Source organism: Alosa sapidissima, chromosome 15 (genome assembly GCF_018492685.1).
Source record: "Alosa sapidissima isolate fAloSap1 chromosome 15, fAloSap1.pri, whole genome shotgun sequence".
NCBI lineage: Eukaryota > Metazoa > Chordata > Actinopteri > Clupeiformes > Clupeidae > Alosa > Alosa sapidissima.
Genome location: NC_055971.1, coordinates 6,277,352 through 6,296,576, shown reverse-complemented (window position 1 = coordinate 6,296,576; position 19,225 = coordinate 6,277,352). Strand labels below are relative to the sequence as shown.

Here is a 19,225-nt window from a genome sequence, read left to right as displayed (position 1 = left end):
AATAAAACATGCATTCGGGTGTATTATATTATATATTATTTCACACACGTATATATTAAGTACGTGCGCGCAAATTCTCTCTGCGCGTGAGCACTCAGAGGAAACTGCTCCCCAAGCATGGAAGAAAATGCTGCGAGCGAGGAGGAATCTGACCAGTGCTCCAAACAGCCACTCGAAAAATCTATGCATGTGAAATAATATAATACGCCCAAATGAAAAATGTTTTACTTTTGTTATGGATGAATATTATGTTTTGTTTTCATTCATGTCTTTTTCTCATTTTTCTCACATTTTTCTCATAATCAAAGTGTAATTTGTCATGTAACAGAATAGGTAGGAGAGTACTAATAGTACAATTTTAAATCACACTAATATTATACTTAAATTGCATGCCTTTATAATGCTTAAAGTATCTTAAGACTAGGGTTGGGTATCATTTGGGTTTTATCCGATACCGGTGCTAAATCGATACTTTTAAAACGGTGCCGGTGCCGAAACGGTGCCTGAACCGGTACTTTGTTTTTAAAATGTTTTAAATTAAAATGGTCTAAAGCATGAATTGCTTTTTTTTATTGTTGATAAGACAAATTTGAACATGAAATTTAACTGGCATATTCAATTTACAATATCTCATTGCTCCTACGAATAATACATTTAAATGTTAAAACAGCTTGCCATGCATGCACACACAATGGTAGGCTAAAGCTCTGCTTTCAAGTTTACCCAGTGTGGGCGTTTTGCCATAAGGTATGTTAAAACCGCTTGCCATAAAACTGCCAGGTCATGGACAACGGCATTTGCAAGCAAGCTAATCTACAGGGACTCTACTTTCCAGTTAATTCAGTGTGTTCCCAAATGCTTCAAGAAGTTTCATGTCTTCCCCCATAACACGCAATAGTTTTGAACATGTTAGGCTACATGTCGGTGTTGAAGTGTTTAGATTTCCAACGCTAGCCTGGTAGCCATTTTAACAGCAACTATGGGATATGCGCTAACACCAGTCAGCTGAGTTTAATTAGCGATAACGTACGGAGATGGTTTCGTAGCCTCTTTGACAGCTCAGTGACAGTGACATCAGGTATGTAACCTACATATTTATGTTTTTGCCAGCTAACTTTTAACATCATCTTCATATTCATTGCTATATGGGCCTCATGCACATGAAAGATTAATATCATGCCATTATGTTGTTTAGAACACACTTTGAAATAAAGTTTTCACCTTATAACTTTGCTGATAACATTTTAAATAAATGCCAGTTAGCGCATTAGCAAGGATATTGTGTAACATAGGCCTACTGTTGATGTTGTTTCATAGCCTTTTGCTTGTGTGTAGTTAGGCCCACTGCTAGATTTTGACAGGAGCTCGTGATATCGCTTTAAAGTAAGCTACTTGGGCTCACACAAGCTGTCAAACACTGTCCATCCACTCTCCTAGTGCACCCCTCTGGTTTATACATCCAGTGTTTGTGTTGGGTAACTGTATCTGGATGTGTTGCTATCAGAGCAAGACGTTAGAGATGGCGCGATGCCTATTAAAAACAAACAAAAAAAAACGCTATTTAAGCACCGAAATGAGGCACCGAAATCCACTTTGTTATTCGATGCAGTTACTACCGTTTGCGTCGGCACCTGTGCCATATTAGAACCGTGTTTCGGTGCCCAACCCTACTTAAGACTATACTTTTATTAACATAACTGCAAACTTTCAAGGCACTTATTGTAGTCAGGAAGTACATTTGAAGTTAATTTAAAATATTACAGAAGCATGCCAAATGAATAGAAATGAGGATGATAAGAGTGTATTTAAAATACACTACTACACTATTATTAGTTATACTGTAATGCCTTTTAAGTACATTTCCAATACACTTGGGATGTTACAAAATTGTACTGCGACTGTGTTCCGAATGCTCATAAAATCTCTTTTTGTATAATGTAAAGAACACTTTAAGTTTGAAAAAAGTTGTTCCATTTTAGCACACTAATTACACTCAAAGTATAGTCAAGTTGGTATTAAGTTGAACTTAATACATAATTCAATACACTTAATTACACTTGGATTTGACGAAAAAAGTACAAACTGTACTTAGTACACTTTATCCCTAATCTTTATATTAAAGATTATATCCCTAATCTTTTTAGGACCATGACTTGGTTTGGCTAATGGGGTTAATTCATCAGGTTTTATGGAGAGGTATAGTTGTGTATCATCTGCAGAAGAATGGAAATGAATGTCATGTTTCCTAATTTCAGAGCCTAGGGGAAGCATATAAAGAGAAAATAACAGGGGCCCTAGTACTGAGCCTTGAGGCACTCCATATTTTACCATAGTCTGGGTAGATGGATTATTGTGGACCTGTACAAATTGTCGGCAGTTAGAAAGGTATAATCTAAACCAAGCGAGTGCTGAGTCTTTGATGCCTTTTTCATTTCATTTTCAAGCCTATGAAGTGGTATGTCATAGTCTATGGTGTCAAAGGCAGCGCTGAGGTCCAGGAGGACCAGTATTGATATCCATTATCAGCAGCAACTAAGACTGATTCAGTACTGCGGTGAGCTCTGAAGCCAGACTGATATGATTCCTGGATTTTGTTTATATGTAAGAAGGCACCACTATTTTTCTAGTATTTTTTACATGAAAGGGAGATTTTATATAGGCCTTTTTGGCCAGGTTGTTAGGGTCAAGGCTAGGTTTTTTTGAGGAATGGCTTAATAACAGATAACTTAAACGACTGGGGTACATGCCCTGATAGCATTGAATTATTTATAATCTGGAGCAAAGCATTATCCAGGAAGGGGAGAGCAGTTTTAAAGGCACACTATGCAGGTTTTTTAGCTTAATATGCAAGTTTTTTAGCTTAATTTACCTTCATTTAACAGCTTCAGAGTCATTGGAATGGTTATATGACTTTTTTCGGGTTGAATGGTGGCCGTCTCGCTTCCCTCTAGCGGAAAAACTGCAACTGTGGGCCAACGGGCCGACGGCCTCAGTGTCAGGAAGTATAACTAGTGTAGCGAATTGCTTTACTGCATTCAAATACACATACACACCAGGCACCGGCTAGAAAAAGGTAGCGATGGAGTTTCTCAGACATTCGTCATGACAGAGCGAGCGAAAAAAAAGCAAAAACCGAGAAAACAGTAAGGAAATTGCCAATACTGCATAGTTTACCTTTAAGAAGGTGAGTAGGAATAGGGTCTAGTAGACTAGTTGTAGATTTTGATGAGGACATTGTGGAAGTGAGGTCTAATATTTCGATAGGTGTAAATGAATTAAATGTTGTTTGTTGGTCTCATCTGTGATTCTATTATGTTTTCGCTATCGTTCAGCAATGGAGTATGTATATTTGGTGAAACTGATTGGTTATTAATCTTATCTCTAATTGTTTCAATTCAAACTGTTTAGGCAGGGATAGATTGGGTTACTTCGTTATGGCTATTCGTCAGGCGGGAGATTGTGGTAAAGATATATTTTGTATTATTTTTATTTTCTTCAGTCAGCGAGGAATAGTAGGCTGACTTAGCCTCGTTGAGTGCTTTTTTGTAAGTGATAAGGTATCTCTCCATGCTTGGCGAAAGATTTCCATTTTAGTGGTGCACCATTTTTATCCTAGTTTACGCATTTTTTATTTGAGGGTTTTAGTCTGTGTGGTATACCATGGAGCACGTCTTACTTGTTTTCTTATTTTCTTTTTGAGTGGTGCTACAAAGTCTAGGGTTGAGCGTAATGAGTTCATCACATTATCGGTTAACAGATCGACCTTGGCTGGGTTAAGGAAAGGGCCTTCTGATACCTCCTGAGTCAGGAATGAGGCAAGTGTAACTGGAATTTTTTCTAAAAAGTCTGCATTAGTTTTTTCAATATAATATCCAACAAATGTAATAACAAGCAACTGTATCCCCAGATGCCCAGCTTACACACTAACAGATATTCTGTATTGAAGTACCTTTCCATATGGCCCAAGAAGCAGACACTCCCAGCAAGTTCCATGTGGTTGTAAGCCTGCTGGGGGAGCTACTCCAGGAGCCTCAAAAGCCAGGCAAATCACTTCCACTAGCCAGTGAAGTTTCTGCTTCTACAGGGCATGGTGCAAGACCTGGGACACAAAGCACACAAATAGCTGTTCGGTTTTCCTCAGAGTGTGTACGTGTTCAGTGCAAATGTGTAGTGTGAATGTGAAGTCCCAAGACAGAGGCACCAAGCTTGCACCCCTATGGAAATGAGAGGCTAGAGGATGGACACCAGGGTCTGGCCATCCAACATGGCGTGTAGAAATATCAAAGTGTGCCTTGAGTGTGGAAACGTGTGTGCGTTGAATAGGAATTATAAAAATGATACTAATGATTTTACAGCTCTCTAGCCATAGAGGGGTATATCCAATAGGACAAGTCTGGCCACAACCGACCCTAGTAACACTCCTGTGTGTAGTTCCTGTCCATCTCCAAGGGAGAGATCCTGCAACACTCCAAAGATACAGCCAGAAGTATGTGTTGGGTTGAACACAATGTTCATTTTCACACTTTCATTTGCAGCCGACCAAGAGGCATGACTGATGAGGCATCAGGTACGAATGTCCACCTGACACTTGAAAGATTGACATACTGTCGTTCTGCTGAAATGGAATAAACACAAAAAATGCCAGCTTCTGATTGGGAGTAAGAGAGCATTTCTTTTCACACACAGACCAAGCTGTTACAAATGATCCAGAGATGCCATAGTGTGGTGCTCCAGTTGCAGTACTGAATCTGCCAACACCAATTAGTCCATATAATTTAGAATGCAAATGTTTGCGAATGCGTAGAGGGAATGGAACTGTAAGTAACCCAAATGAGAAAGCTGAGCTTTGGGAGTGATAGCAATGGGTGATGGGCATGTTCCAATGTTCAGCACCCTTCTGCCTCACCGGAACACTGACCTTAAGGGGTCAAAGATCATCCTAGATGATCCACAGTGGTCAGTAGAAAAGTTTGCAACATTGGTTACATCGGTCTGCTTGCAGCGATTTGCTTTTTGTTGGCATTTTTTAAAGGAAACTTTCTATTATAAAACCAAGTAACTGATTGGAAAGTTCTATCTTAATTTGTAGGTTGGCTGTTGCCTACACAAACCTTGGATAACTGAAATTTTAACTGGAATTGATGTGTAAAGTCGTCATAGAAAGAAGACAAGTATATCTTGTGTTATTACAACCCTAAATCACTCACAACTACATGGTCCTTAGTTGAGTTGATGGGTAATAGTGGAGGTTTTTCTTCTTTTCTCTTGGTATTTGTGCTGTAGTTTCTCTGTATTTATCTACATATTACCTGTAATATTTACCCAATAATATGGCATAATTTTGGGACTAATAGTTGGGGTATTCACCTACATGTTACCTGTTAGCTGTACATGTTACCCAATATATTTACTTGTGAATGGTAGAAGTCAATTTGAAGACATATTTGCATTTCGACAATAAAATAAGAAGAAAGATTATACTTAAAGGTGCACTTTCCCCCTTATTATTGAATGGTAAAAATAAACCTCTGATTCTAAAATGATGTAGCCTTCTCACTAGTGACTGAGAAAAAAACAGTGTTTGACTGCCACCTTCAGGATACCATGAAAGAGTACATACTTGGCCAGTGATTTTATGCTGCTGTGTATAAAAGGTAACCAATCGGAAAAAAACATCATAGTACTAAAGTTATATAGATAAAACTATACATATTGTATATAATATACATAATGAGTTTGTATGTTATACTGTTTATACATTGCAGGCTTACTGTAGCTAAATTAAACCTTTCTAAGCATCGAGAAATTATCTGTATGAATTCTTCTCAAATGACTAGTCAGCCTGCCCAGATGACATAATAAAGGCACTAACCTCTCTATAAAACAGCTGAGAGTGGAGAGAGGGAGGCAGACAGAGAGCAGACATGCAGGTCTCTCTGAGTCTCCTGCTGGCCTGGACAGTGGCAGCAGCCACTCGGCTCTCTCTCACCCTCACCTCCAGCTCTCATACATCTGACCTCTGCCAGCTACGGGAGCAGTTCAATCTCACTGGGATGCACCAGGATGGAGATGTGATCATAGGGGGACTGTTTGAGGTCCATTTGCTTGCTTCATTTCCAGAAATGTCTTTCAGGACTAAACCAGAGCAGCTCTGGTGTCATAAGTGAGTTAAAAGGTGGCAGGCTATTAGGAAAAATATGAACTAAAGACGTCTTTGATTGAAATGATGTGCATGTCTGTCTATGCATATGTATATTCATGTCATCTCTATTGTATACCAAAAATAGTGTAATATAAAATGATTGTGATACATGTAAAAAATGTCAAATTTAAAACATGTATACAATTATTTTTATATTTCTAATAATGATTTAGCAGTTAGCTAATTGTCTTAATCTCTATTGTTATTGTCAGGTTTGACTTGGAGGGTTTCAAAGCAGCTATGACGATGGTTTTTGCTGTGCAAGAGATCAACAGAAACCCAAACCTGCTTCCTTATATAAAGTTAGGCTATCAAATGTATGACAACTGTGTGAGGCTGGATGTGGCATTCCGAGCTGCCACAGCTCTTGTCAGCGGAACTGAAAAGTCTTTTTCCATGCAGAATTGCACTGGGTCACCTCCTGTGTTAGGGATTGTGGGGGATCCTGGGTCTACTCACTCTATTACCATATCTAGTGTACTGGGACTGTTCCGTGTTCCAATGGTATGCATGGTTTACATGATGTAGTTGATAGTGTGAATTCCATGTCAATTTCAAAACAAATACAGCTGAAAGTGTAGTGAGGAAATTCAATTAGTCAGATCAGATATCTCTTTTTCCTATTATTATGTTTGTCAGATACAACTCTCATCAAACATATTCATGTTAATGAAAAGAAAACATTCAACCCTGACAGAAACATAACACAACAATTTTTCTTGATTTTTGTTTTTGTTTTGTTTGGCCTCTCAAAGTGATGTAAAACTAGGATTAATTCAACATGCAAGAACAATGCCGTAATATAAATTTCGAACTGAATCCTGCAGAGATCTTATATTCATTGTCAATACCTATTGATGTTAAAGCTGAGCAAAATCAGAATATAGTGTGAAAACATGTGTCACAGTCTTTAGTTATCAGATTTATAAAGTCGCATAATATTATCACACTTGTAATGCAATTTCATACTTGATTTAGGAACTTGCTTCTCACATGCTTTTCCATGTCTTTTAGGTAAGTTTCTTTGCCACCTGTTCCTGCTTAAGTGATAGAAGGCACTACCCCTCTTTTTTCAGGACTATTCCCAGTGATGCCTTCCAAGTGAGAGCTATGATTCAGATATTAAAGCACTTCAGGTGGACATGGGTGGGTCTTATCTATAGTGATGATGACTATGGCCGACATGCTGCTCAGTCTTTTCATGAAGATGTCACAGCATTTGGTGGCTGTGTAGCATTCTCAGAAGTGCTGCCCAAAGACAATAATATTGTGGATATCAGAAAAATAATGCAGGTTATTAAGACGTCCACTTCTCGAGTGATTGTGGTCTTTTCAACTGGGTCATACCTACTGCCCCTAATGGATGAAGTAGTTCGTCAGAATGTGACACGGCAGTGGATTGCCAGTGAGGCATGGTCCACTTCTACTGCATTTCTTATCCCTCGCCTGCTTCCTTTATTCAGAGGCACTCTGGGCATTGCCATCCGGCGTGGAGAGATTAAAGGACTGAAAGAGTTCCTATTGAGTGTCCACCCTGACAGCAATACATACAGTATGGTGAGAAGATTCTGGCAGGAGATGTTCAGTTGCAGGTTTGAGCTAGAAGAGGCCTTGGCCGTATCTGAGGGAAGAGTCTGTACAGGAGAGGAGGACCTGAGCAAAGCTGACTTGGCGTACAGCGATGTGTCTGATCTCAGACCCTCCTACAATGTCTATAAAGCAGTCTATGCCCTGGCACATTCTCTCCACAACCTGATGAGCTGTGTCCCTGGGCAAGGGCCCTTTAAAGGGAATAGCTGTGCCAGTCTACATGACATGCAACCCTGGCAGGTAAAGTGAAACATGTAAATATGGTCTAAAACAGTTTATTAAATACAGAAACATTCACTGAACATGTTTATTAACAGGGCCTAGCATTCACTACTGCAAGTGTTTCATTTCCCTCTTGTTTCTCCCATCCTGTTTGTATCAGCTGCTTCACTACCTACAGTCAGTGAACTTTACAACAAGTTTTGGGGATCAAGTGTCTTTTGATGAAAATGGCGATGCCTTGGCCATCTATGACATCTTGAACTGGTATGGAATGCCAGATGGGACAATGAAGGCCAGAACAGTGGGTGTTGTTGATGAATCCCAACCAACCGGGAAAGTGCTCAGTCTAGATGAGGGAAAAATCTTCTGGAATTTTGAATCAAAAAAAGTAATTTAACTTCTTGAAAATATTAATATATAAGATGAAGTAAGTAGTGTCTTGTTGTCAATAAATAAACAAATCCATAAACAAACAAAAAAATCTCTGAGTAAAAAATTACACACCAGTTACAAGTTGATTTACAGTGTACATCAGGCACAAAAGATACTCTAACCAGAAACTGCAGCATTAAATGCATCAAATTGGGATATGTTGTGTTTTCTATTAATTTTAATTACATCATCATACATTCAAGTAATACAGGCTTGTAAAGATACTAACACCCTAAATCCTGTCACAGATATAAAGTTGGTACATATGATACATTATATTTCGATTATAGCATAATGCACAACGTGGGCAAATTTGTTAGAAAGAGAGCCCCTGAAATTTGTACAACAACTTGTAATTGTTATATGTTGTTTTCAACCACAGCCTCCTAGGTCAGTGTGCAGTGAGTCCTGCCACCCTGGAACTAGAAAAGCCAGAAGGAAAGGACTACCTGTCTGCTGCTTTGATTGTCTCCCTTGTGCAGATGGAGAGATCAGTAACGCTACAGGTATAGAAAGCCAAATAATGTGCTAAAAATATTTGTTGAATACATAACAATAAGGATGTACAAGCTGAAAACACCCAGACTCATATACAGTAGCAGTGTCGGCTTAGTTTTGCATCCAAAATTGCTACAGTAAAAAAATGCTCAAAGTCTGTATACATTCAGTCCCTCTATTCTTTTTCCCTGCATTTAATTTCTACCTTTTAACTGTTTTTTAGATTCTCTTGAATGCTTCCGATGTCCGAAGGAGTTCTGGTCAAGCCTGGAGAAAGACCAATGTGTCTCAAAGGAGGTTGAGTTTCTCTCCTATGAAGAGGCTTTGGGCATCTCCTTGACAACAGTGTCCCTCCTTGGGGTGTGCATTGCTGCTGTGGTCCTTGCAATATTTGTTCACCACCGTCATACTCCTGTAGTACGAGCCAACAACTCCGAGCTGAGCTTCCTGATTCTGCTTTCACTAAAACTCTGTTTCCTGTGTGCACTGCTGTTCATTGGCCAGCCCAGGCTATGGACCTGTCAGCTCCGCCATGCAGCATTTGGTATCAGTTTTGTACTCTGTGTCTCTAGCATTCTGGTCAAAACAATGGTTGTGATTGCAGTTTTTAAGGCCTCAAGACCTGAAGGAAAAGGGGCCATGAAGTGGTTTGGAGCAGCCCAGCAAAGATGCACTGTCCTCATCCTAACTTCTGTCCAAGTGGCCATCTGTGCAATATGGCTCTCCATTGCTTCTCCTACCCCTCACAAAAACACTCACTACCAGAGCTCCAAGATTGTGTTTGAATGTGCTGTTGGCTCAGTGGCAGGTTTTGCTACATTGTTGGGCTACATAGGCCTTCTAGCAGCCATTAGTTTTTTGTTAGCATTCTTAGCAAGAAACCTCCCAGATCATTTCAATGAGGCCAAGTTCATTACCTTCAGCATGCTCATCTTCTGTGCTGTGTGGATTGCTTTTGTTCCTGCCTATGTCAGTTCACCTGGTAAGTATGCAGATGCTGTGGAGATCTTTGCAATCCTGGCCTCCAGCTTTGGCCTACTCATGGCTATTTTTGCTCCAAAGTGCTACATAATTCTCTTGCACCCAGAGAGAAACACCAAAAAGGCACTGATGGGTCGAGCCTCTAAATGATACCAATCTGATGTAGCCCTGTGTACTCCAGATTTAAAATGTCTCCACACAATTGCCACATCCGTCTCAATCCTGACTAAAAATTATTGGCAAAGTCATGTATCATTTAAGTTCAATGCATGAAATAAAACACCTTTTAATTAAGTCTGCTTTAAAAATGTATCATGTGACTATATGATTTTGAACATGAAAATACAAATATACAGTCTACTTTGTAATCAAACTAGCGTACTGTTTACCAGGCACATGCACACATAGACGTCAAAGGGAGCTTGAGCCCCTGCCCTTTTTCTTCCAGGAGAGGAAGTGCCCTTTTTCTGGAGTGCTTTAAAAATGTGACTATTCTTGTTTGCACATAGCTTCCCTGACAAAAATATTGATTAAACTAAAAACCTAAATATGAGGTCGGGAGATTAGACTTGTTGAGTTCAGTGCCCTCTCTACCTACCCCCCCCCCCCCCCCCCCTACCTCCACGTCTCTTGCGCAGCCCAATTGTGGTGTTTCTTGGCTTGTGTGGAGGTGAGTGGTGATAAACTGAACTACCAGTGCAGGCAGGTTACAGCTTACTTGCCAAGACAAAAACAAATGTAGCCTAGAGAACTTGATTCTAGCTAAAGTAGCTCATTTTTTCTTCATATAAAGCCTGACATAAGACATATGCAAATACTATCACATCATACTTTCCCAGATATGGATAGCCCAGACTGTCCTGAAATAGGAAGATATTGCATGTATAGATGGCCATTATTTTACAATTAGATTAACTAGTTTTTAGAAGGATAGGACTGTTTTTAGAAGAATAGGACTTATGAGGAAATGTTTTTATTCATTTATTATTTATTTATGAATTACTATAGTAGTTGGTCGACACCGAGACCTGAGTTCTTATTTCGTGGTCCTCATGCTCCCGTGTTGTAAGAATGACAATAAAAGTATCTATCTATCTAGCGGAACTATACACAATACACAATTCCATGGAGTGCTGAAATGTACACTATTTTTGACTATTTCTGAACTGTGAAACTCAGTAAATATGCTTTGTTGTTGTGAACTTATTGCAGCAGCATCATAACTATTCCACCTGTTTGTGCATGGTTAAAATTCTGAAGTGCAAACTAGTTTAGGCTACAGATCCATAGATAAAAAAGTTTAACCTCTGAATTTCTTTTTAAGTGCACCAGATTGATGCATTTAAATGTTAACATATTAAAAAATCTTCATGAGAGTATGCCTCCAGACCCCCCCCCGCCCCTCACCTTAGGATGACAGTATTGGAGGAACACAGGTTTTAAAAGAAGTTACAAATGATAAAATTCTGCTGAATTTCTGTATGGAGTTGTGCTGAGTGTCAGGAAGTGATGCTGCCGGTTTATAAGTATAAGTATAGTATGTATAAGTATGAGTACTCTTTTGATCCCGTGAGGGAAATTTGGTCTCTGCATTTATCCCAATCCGTGAATAAGTGAAACACACTCAGCACACAGTGAGGTGAAGCACACACTAATCCCGGCGCAGTGAGCTGCCTGCGACAACAGCGGCGCTTGGGGAGCAGTGAGGGGTTAGGTACCCTGCTCAAGGGCACTTCAGCCGTGCCTACTGGTCGGGGTTCGAACCGGCAACCCTCCGGTTACAAGTCTGAAAATGTTGTGCCTAGTGTCCTGCCTAAGCTGAAGATCTTTGCCCAAACCCAACGGGATTCGACGGGTTCAGTCTTAATTTCTATCATTTTACATGGGCTCGGGCTTGCACGATAAATGAGCTGTCAGGTGATGTGTTTCAATTAGCGCAAGAAAGATGCGAAAATTGATGCTGAGGAGGTGAAACGGAGGCTGGCCTCTGGTGATTACGTTTTGGTTGCACCGGCAAAGAAAGCAAAGTCTGAGGTGTGGAAACGTTTTGACCATGTGCATAATGAGAATAATGAGCCAGTGGGTTATGTGAAATGCAAAATATGCGACAACAAAACGACAAGGAATTCGTCGCTGATAAGGCATGTTGATCAATGTATAACACCTGCCAGTACCCAGGATCAATCTATTATCACATCGTTTGTTAGAGCATCAAAACCCATCCCTGCAAAGGTGAAACAAATGGTGACAGAGATGTGTGTCAGCTTTTGCCGTAAAAGACATTAGGCCTTTTAATATCGTAAATGGCAAGGGGTTTGAAGAGCTGGCGCAAGAATTAATTCATGTCAAGGCTGCGTATGGGAGAGTTCCTGTGAACTCCTATTATTAATATATCTTGTTATTGCCAAAAACCAATCTTAATTTAGAATTTATCTTTAATTTGTTAAGAAAGGCTCCTTTTTATTGGCGCGTTGACCTATTTATATTCGTATTGGTAATTGTGGAGTGAGGCACAAGCAAGTCACATTTTTTCCCACAAGTAAGTTCCATTTGTCTTAGGCCTATAATCTCAATTTTATGTAACTTTTCGTTTTAGATTGTTATTGCCAAATACCTATCTTAGTTTAGAATTTATCTTGATTTCATTTGTTAAGAAAGGCTAATTTTTATGTTTCTTGGTGTTTTATGCCCCCAACGTTGTCTTCAAGGCAGCACTGCCTGGAAGGTGCTATGGTTAGGCATGGGTTAAGGTTAGGCTTAGGGTTGGGTTGAATTTCCCCTTAGGGATCAATAAAGTATCTATCTATCTATCTATCTAGGTTTAGGATAAGGTGCCTTTAAGTAGACGGTGGCAGCGCTGCCTGGAAGACGACGTTGGGGTCCCACATTAGGATAATCCATAGCTACGGTGGCGCACTGCATTCACATCACAAAAAAAATAATAATCAGGTTATCTCATAATTATGAGATAATTATCTCATAATTACGAGATAATATGTCATAATTATGAGATACTATCTCATAATTACGAGATAATTATCGTTATTATTATCTTAAGGATAGAATCCGTGCTGAGGATCTAAACAGCCTTTCAATAAAAGCAAGCACATATTTCATACTGATTTCCTGCTTTGAATGACTTTCGTACTTTGAGAGATAAACATGTCTTTAAGTGGCATGAAAAATAAGCCTGTCAAATCGCCAACAACCCCAAAGGCAATACAATGTTGCACGTTGACAGTCCTAACCAGTAGGTGGAGGTAGGCCTACTACTACGCATAGGGCTACCTCCATCCACGTTGTCACACGCAGGCCTATTGTTTATTTTGTGCAGCTAGGCTACTCAAGTGGCATTCAGTTAAACAGTCACATTTTTTCCCTAGAGGTATTATATTGAGAGAAAATAGTCAGTTGTAAACAAAGAACTCTTCTTATGTAACCCTTTCGTAAATGGACTGAAGTTGGCTCTATATATCTACTTTTATCGATTATGCTAACCGTTAACTCATATACATTAGCCATAAGCTAACACATTAGTTTCTATTCTGTAACTTGAAATGCTAGTCTACATGATTGCTCTTAAACAAAACATTGAAGTGAACTGAAGTCAACTGAAATATACTCTGTTGGTCTGCTTAGTTTTACAGTGAATCCTAAGTAAAGGTTTGAAAGGAACTTCAGCTTCAATTGCTTTATTGGCACGACAAATCATATGATGCATTGCCAAAGCGTTCACAGGAATAATAATAATTACAAAAAAGTAAACAAACAAACATATACAAACATTACAAACTTTCTCTTGGGAAGCTTAGGTCTATCTTCTCTAATGTAGCTGGCTAGACCATGTCATTGCCACACACAAGTGGGGGCAGAATGGGAAATGTGTCATCATAATTATCTCGTAATTATGAGATAACCTGATTTTTTTTTTTGTGATGTGAATGCAATGCGCCACCGCACATAGCCTATGTTAGTCATGAATAAATAATGATTTTTTTTTTAATAAATGATTATAAATGACAAAAGGCAAAAAAGCTGTGTGTGTGTGTACATTTGAATAATGTCAGGCTGTAAATGGGTTGGGGCTTTTAAAAAGCTGTCAATCAAAATGTACTTCTCAAACCGAATACTGGAGAGGCCTTGAGTCTCTCTAACAGTAATGGCAAGAGCTTAATTTGTAAAGCGTAAAGAAGGACAAAACAAACACTGAACTATTTGGCCACAATTCCCAATGGAAGAAACCTGGCACTGAGCTGCACTGATGTTTGTCCTTCTTTACACTTCTCTCATCTTCTCAAAGGAACTCTAAATCTCATTCATAGTGACCATTGGGTCCTTGGTTATCTGTCAAATCAAGGCCCTTCGTTCCGGATTACTCAGTTAGGCTGAGCGGCCAGATCTAGGAAGACTGTTGGTTGTTCCAAACTTTTCCATTTGAGAATGATGGAGGCTACCGTGCTCTTGGGCACTTCCAATGCTGTGGAAATGTTCTTGTATCCTTCCCCAGGTCTGTGTCTTCACACAACCCTGTCTTACAGGTCTCACTCTGACATACACCATCAACTGACCTTATATAATGCCTCTCCTAATAATGTCCAGTGAATTAATTTAGGCACAAGTGGACTCCAATCAACTTGTAGAAGTCTACTTCTCACCATTGATAGAAGTAGGATTCACCAGAGCTCAATGGCAAGTGTCATAACAAAAGGTGTGAATACCTACAGTATGTAAATTGAATATTTCAGCCTTTTATTTGTTATACATTTACAAAACACTCCAACCACTTGCTTTTTGTGGGGTGTTGGAGTATTGTGTGTAGATTGATAAGAACAAATTCAATCCATTTTAAGATGAGTCTGAAACATAACAAAATGTGGAAAAAGTGAAGCGCTGTGAATACTTTCCGAATGCACTGTACAGACAGACAAATCACACATTACACACACTCACACACAGTGGCGCCATCCAGCCAGAGCACTCAGGTGTGATAGTGTCGTCTGTGGGTAGGGGGTTTGAGCTACAGTGGCAAGTGTTGAGGCCAGTGTTGGCAGCAGTAGAGCGGGTCAATGAGCCTATGGGTCCTGAAAACGCACGCACGTGCACACACACACACATACACTCTACCTCGCTCCATTGATGCACACACACACACACACACACACACACACACACACACACACATTCAACCTCGCCGCCCCATCATTGCAACCTTTCCATTGTTTTGCCATGGGACCTGTATGAGGTAAAATAACAATTAGATCAACCCAGCAACACTTCATTGTGCACTGGACATTACAGTGTGGGAACACAAAACTGTAATCACTCCAGAGAGTGAGGACAGTTTTTTTTTTGGAATAGAATAGAATGCCTTTTATTGTCACTATACACATGTACAATGAGATTAAGGGCGCTTTCATACCTAATTTGTTCCAAATCACAGGCTGAATCGATACAGTTTTTCTCCATTGTCCCCTGGGTTCGTTTGTGTTCACATGGTAGCATTTATATCACATATAAATGTAACACATCCACGCACGATTAAATTGTTCCCTGATTGGTCACATTTGACAGCTGAAGATACTATCCGGCAGTCACCTAACCCCACATTTAATGTGGGCTATTAAGAGCTCCATATGTGCGTGTGTGTGTGTGTGCGTGTCCAAAGTCTAGGCTTCTCCCACTCTCTCCCGTTTTCTCGCTTAACTCCGGTAACGTTAGCCTGAGACATTCGCTTGAAATTCAAAAAATAGGCTAGCTAGCTCTGTTAAAAATGGAATAAACGTGTAGCCTAATGTGTAGGCCTACAAAAATGTAAGCACCAGCGAGTTGTTCGATTGCTTTCTCACTGAAAACCAGCCGCTCCAGAATTCGATTGGAAACGAGCCAAGACCACCTCCTTCAGTCTCGGGCCGTTTGTTTTGTTCCGAAACAGAGTGCGATTGCTGCTTTCACATATACCCAATCGAACCGTTCTTTGCTCCACGTTACGATTCCAATAGCCAGGTGTGAGCGCGCTTTCACACCTGCCTATTTGAATCGTAACGTGGAGCGATTCCCTCAAATATCGGTTCGAGTGAGCTGCATCTGTAGCACTCCATTATGTGTGTGTACTGTGCTCAAAAACTCCAGTGTTCGGACACAGTTCTGGAAATGGGAAACAAAACAAAGTAGCTCAATTGAGCCATACGCTATTCCTGCCAATACAACAACCTCACCAGAATCACAGACTGCACCTTAGGGGACATTATTCTTTAGAACTTGAGTATGCACTAAAGTTAACAACTCTGATTCTGATCAGCAATGAATATCCTGACGGTTTTATCCACAGAGGATCCTGGAAGAAGGCCCTTCCGAATTTATATGGGACTCCATCTTAAATTACTGTGGACAGCCTATGATTCAGCTATCTGCTAATATTCTTCAACTGTTCAGCTGCCCTTCAACTGAGCTACATTATATTACATTATAACATTAATATTATTACCATTGTTATATTCTTGGTTAATATTAACAGTATCAGTATTCTACATCAAATAAATATTTTTGCATACTTTACTGGATGAAGTTGTCTTGGTGTGTGTGTGCATAGGCCTATGTGTCAGTTTTCTTTGATGTGTTATTGTGTGTGAGAAAAAGAGTGTGAGTGAGAGAGAGAGAGAGAGAGAGAGAGAGAGAGTGTGTTCATGAGTGTCAGAAGTTTGCAGTGCAGCTATTGTATGGTACTCTCCTCACTATGCATTATGGGGGCTGACAGGCCTAGGTCTTGTCCTGCAGCTACCTGTGAATCCTGCAGATAGTTGGCTGAGTGACCAATGCAACTTTTCCCAGCACAACACACATACAAACTCTCTCAGAACCAAACTAGGAGCCAATCACCTTGCTTGCTTATTTATTTACTTACACTCAATGATGCTTTTTGCCACAGGGTACAAAGTACTTACTTGCAGGGCTTCTGCCGGTTTCAAGGAGTTACATTTAAGCATTTTTAAGACCATTTCAAGACTATGAATTCAATTTATAACTGATTTCACACCCATACTGGTAAAAATATGAAGGAAAATCAGTCAATGCATCTGTTCTTTGAATTTTATTCAAAGAGGGCACTGTGAGAGGGCACTTTGACATAGGCTGCACGCACTGTGATTTGGACTGTGATAGAAGATGAAGAGTGGTCTTTGCTTTTGTAATAGAATTAATGAGTCTTGAAGTCTTCAATAATTTGTTTCCCTTAAACTAAGCATTTACATGAAGCACAAGATATGTCAATTGAAACACATTCCACTCAGATAGCTAGATGGCTACCAGGTTCATAATTCACTTTTAATTGCAAACAGAAAATATCTAGCTATGATCATGACATTGCTTCTATTTCCAAAGGAATGAAGGATACCAACTTAATAGTATGCTTATCATTGCTAAATTGTGCTAAGTGTGGCACAAACAATGTTAGAGTTTGTGGACTAGCCATAGGCTATATTTGGAACTGACAAATGTGTAGACAATGCTCTTAAAGTGACAGTGCACCATTTATAAATTAGTTTAGTTGAGTTAAACAGCTTCAAAGTGGTAGTATTTCTTAAGAAATTGATATTTTAAACAAAATTACTTTCATTATTGTACGGTGGCGCATTGCATTCACATCACACACAAAAAAAATCACGTTATCTCATAATTTTGAGATAATTATCTCATAATTATGACATATTATCTCATAATTACGAGATAATTATCTATGTATTTATTTATTATTATATATGCAGCACCAGCTGATTTTAACTCTGTTGAAGAGGAAATATTTAGAACTTGTCATTATTTCAATAAATTTGAAAATTTTAAGCTTGATCTACCACTTTCTTAGAGCGATGAAGGACAGGTGGGGCTCATGAATGCCCCCTTGATCAAAGTGGGGAATGAAAGAAAAAGTTTGAGAACCACTGATCTAGTTTGTTAACTACCACAGTCACGAGTTGGGTCGCGATAGTCTGTCATTTTTAAAAAGTGGGTCCCCAGAAAAAAAGTTTGAGAAACACTGCTATAGGCTGTTTTATTGATTCCGATACTGGACTCCACTTGTCTTTCAAAGGCAGCTTCTGATAGTGGGAATAACACCTATTTACTGTATGTCATCCCACTAGGAGCAGCTCTCCACAGAGCCATTGCCATTTGACTCTTCTTAATTTGCTCAAATCTTGGATCAGCCTGCATAACGTGCTAGAAATATGCCCTTGCAACTGTTGCCACTGCATGTGTGTTGCTCTTTGTGTTGCGTGTGTTGTTGTGTGTGTGGTGCATGCATGTATGTATGTGTGTGTGTGTGTGTTTAAGCAGGTGACGTGTGTGAAGTTGTTAGTAGGTGAGGGTGGGTGGACTAATGATCCTCTCCTGGAAAACAGACTTTTTCCTCCAGCTCTATGATTGCCTCCAGAGTCACAACAATTATCTAATGTGCTATAATTAAACATGGCTCCCTTTGGATTGTAAATTAAACACTTTTCCCTCTATGCATGTCAAATTGGGCATTTCACAGGTTCTCTCTCAACACTAACTACAAGCAACTGACATGCAGTACATCTTAAATAGCAAAATATCTGAAGTACTGACATAATACCAAATTCCTTCAAATACTGTATGTGTCCCATGAATTGAGGTGAAGTATAGTTCAGTGTCTTTGTTATCTGTAGCCATGATTCATCTGGGCTTTGATCAATTATCTCCACCCAGCCCACTTACAGTACCTGTGCTCCTGTATACTCATTCACCCACACTAAGGGATTTGGCTTGTTTGCTTTGGGCAAGTTTGCCTCTTCTTAAGCAGGCTCTCCCTTTCTCTTGCCTCTCTCTGTGAGGGGATGTCAGGCCCTTCGTTTGCCATTTGTCTTTCTCTGTTGTAGGTGACGTGTACTGTAGGGGATGGGTGTAAGTGTTGGTCTCTGCTTGCTGTTGGTCCTCTGTGGTCAGGGCCAGGTGGGTGGTGAGGAGCCTGCCTGTCATTTACAGTGGAAGACTGTGTCTAATAGTCTTTACAAGGACGGAGATGTGATCATTGGGGGGCTGTTTCCTGTCAATGTCTTGGCACCTAAGCTTGATCTGACGTTCAAAGGCCAAGTGAGCAATGCTGCATGTCAAAAGTAAGTAGAGGGGAAAACTATGTTTCATTACAATGAGTCCTGTTAAGTTTTTTGTGTACAATTCTGATGTAAACCTGGCATGGTTTCATATGTATATTTTGCGGAAGAATGTTTGTTTTAGCATGCAAGAATGAAAAATTGTTCCTCAAATACTTAAAGTCCTTTTTTGCAG

At 39.7% G+C, this 19,225-nt stretch overlaps 1 protein-coding gene across 1 annotated transcript; it reads left to right on the top strand.

Annotated features, from left to right (window-relative positions):
• Nucleotides 1-6,107: 6,107 nt before the first annotated feature.
• Nucleotides 6,108-10,075, top strand: LOC121684336 (extracellular calcium-sensing receptor-like). Its single transcript, XM_042064330.1, has 6 exons — nucleotides 6,108-6,163; nucleotides 6,415-6,706; nucleotides 7,217-8,032; nucleotides 8,175-8,351; nucleotides 8,829-8,952; nucleotides 9,168-10,075. Exons 1-6 carry the CDS (start codon nucleotides 6,123-6,125, stop codon nucleotides 10,073-10,075), a joined length of 2,358 nt encoding a protein of 785 aa, XP_041920264.1. The 5' UTR covers nucleotides 6,108-6,122.
• The last annotated feature ends 9,150 nt before the right edge of the window (nucleotides 10,076-19,225 follow it).

Excerpts from the sequence above, each read along its gene's own strand:
- LOC121684336 (XM_042064330.1), top strand. The coding sequence starts at position 6,123 with ATGTCTTTCAGGACTAAACCAGAGCAGCTCTGGTGTCATAA. Across the intron at positions 6,707-7,216 it reads GACTGTTCCGTGTTCCAATG|GTAAGTTTCTTTGCCACCTG; the intron begins GTATGCATGGTT and ends CATGTCTTTTAG. Across the intron at positions 8,352-8,828 it reads AATCCCAACCAACCGGGAAA|CCTCCTAGGTCAGTGTGCAG; the intron begins GTGCTCAGTCTA and ends TTTCAACCACAG.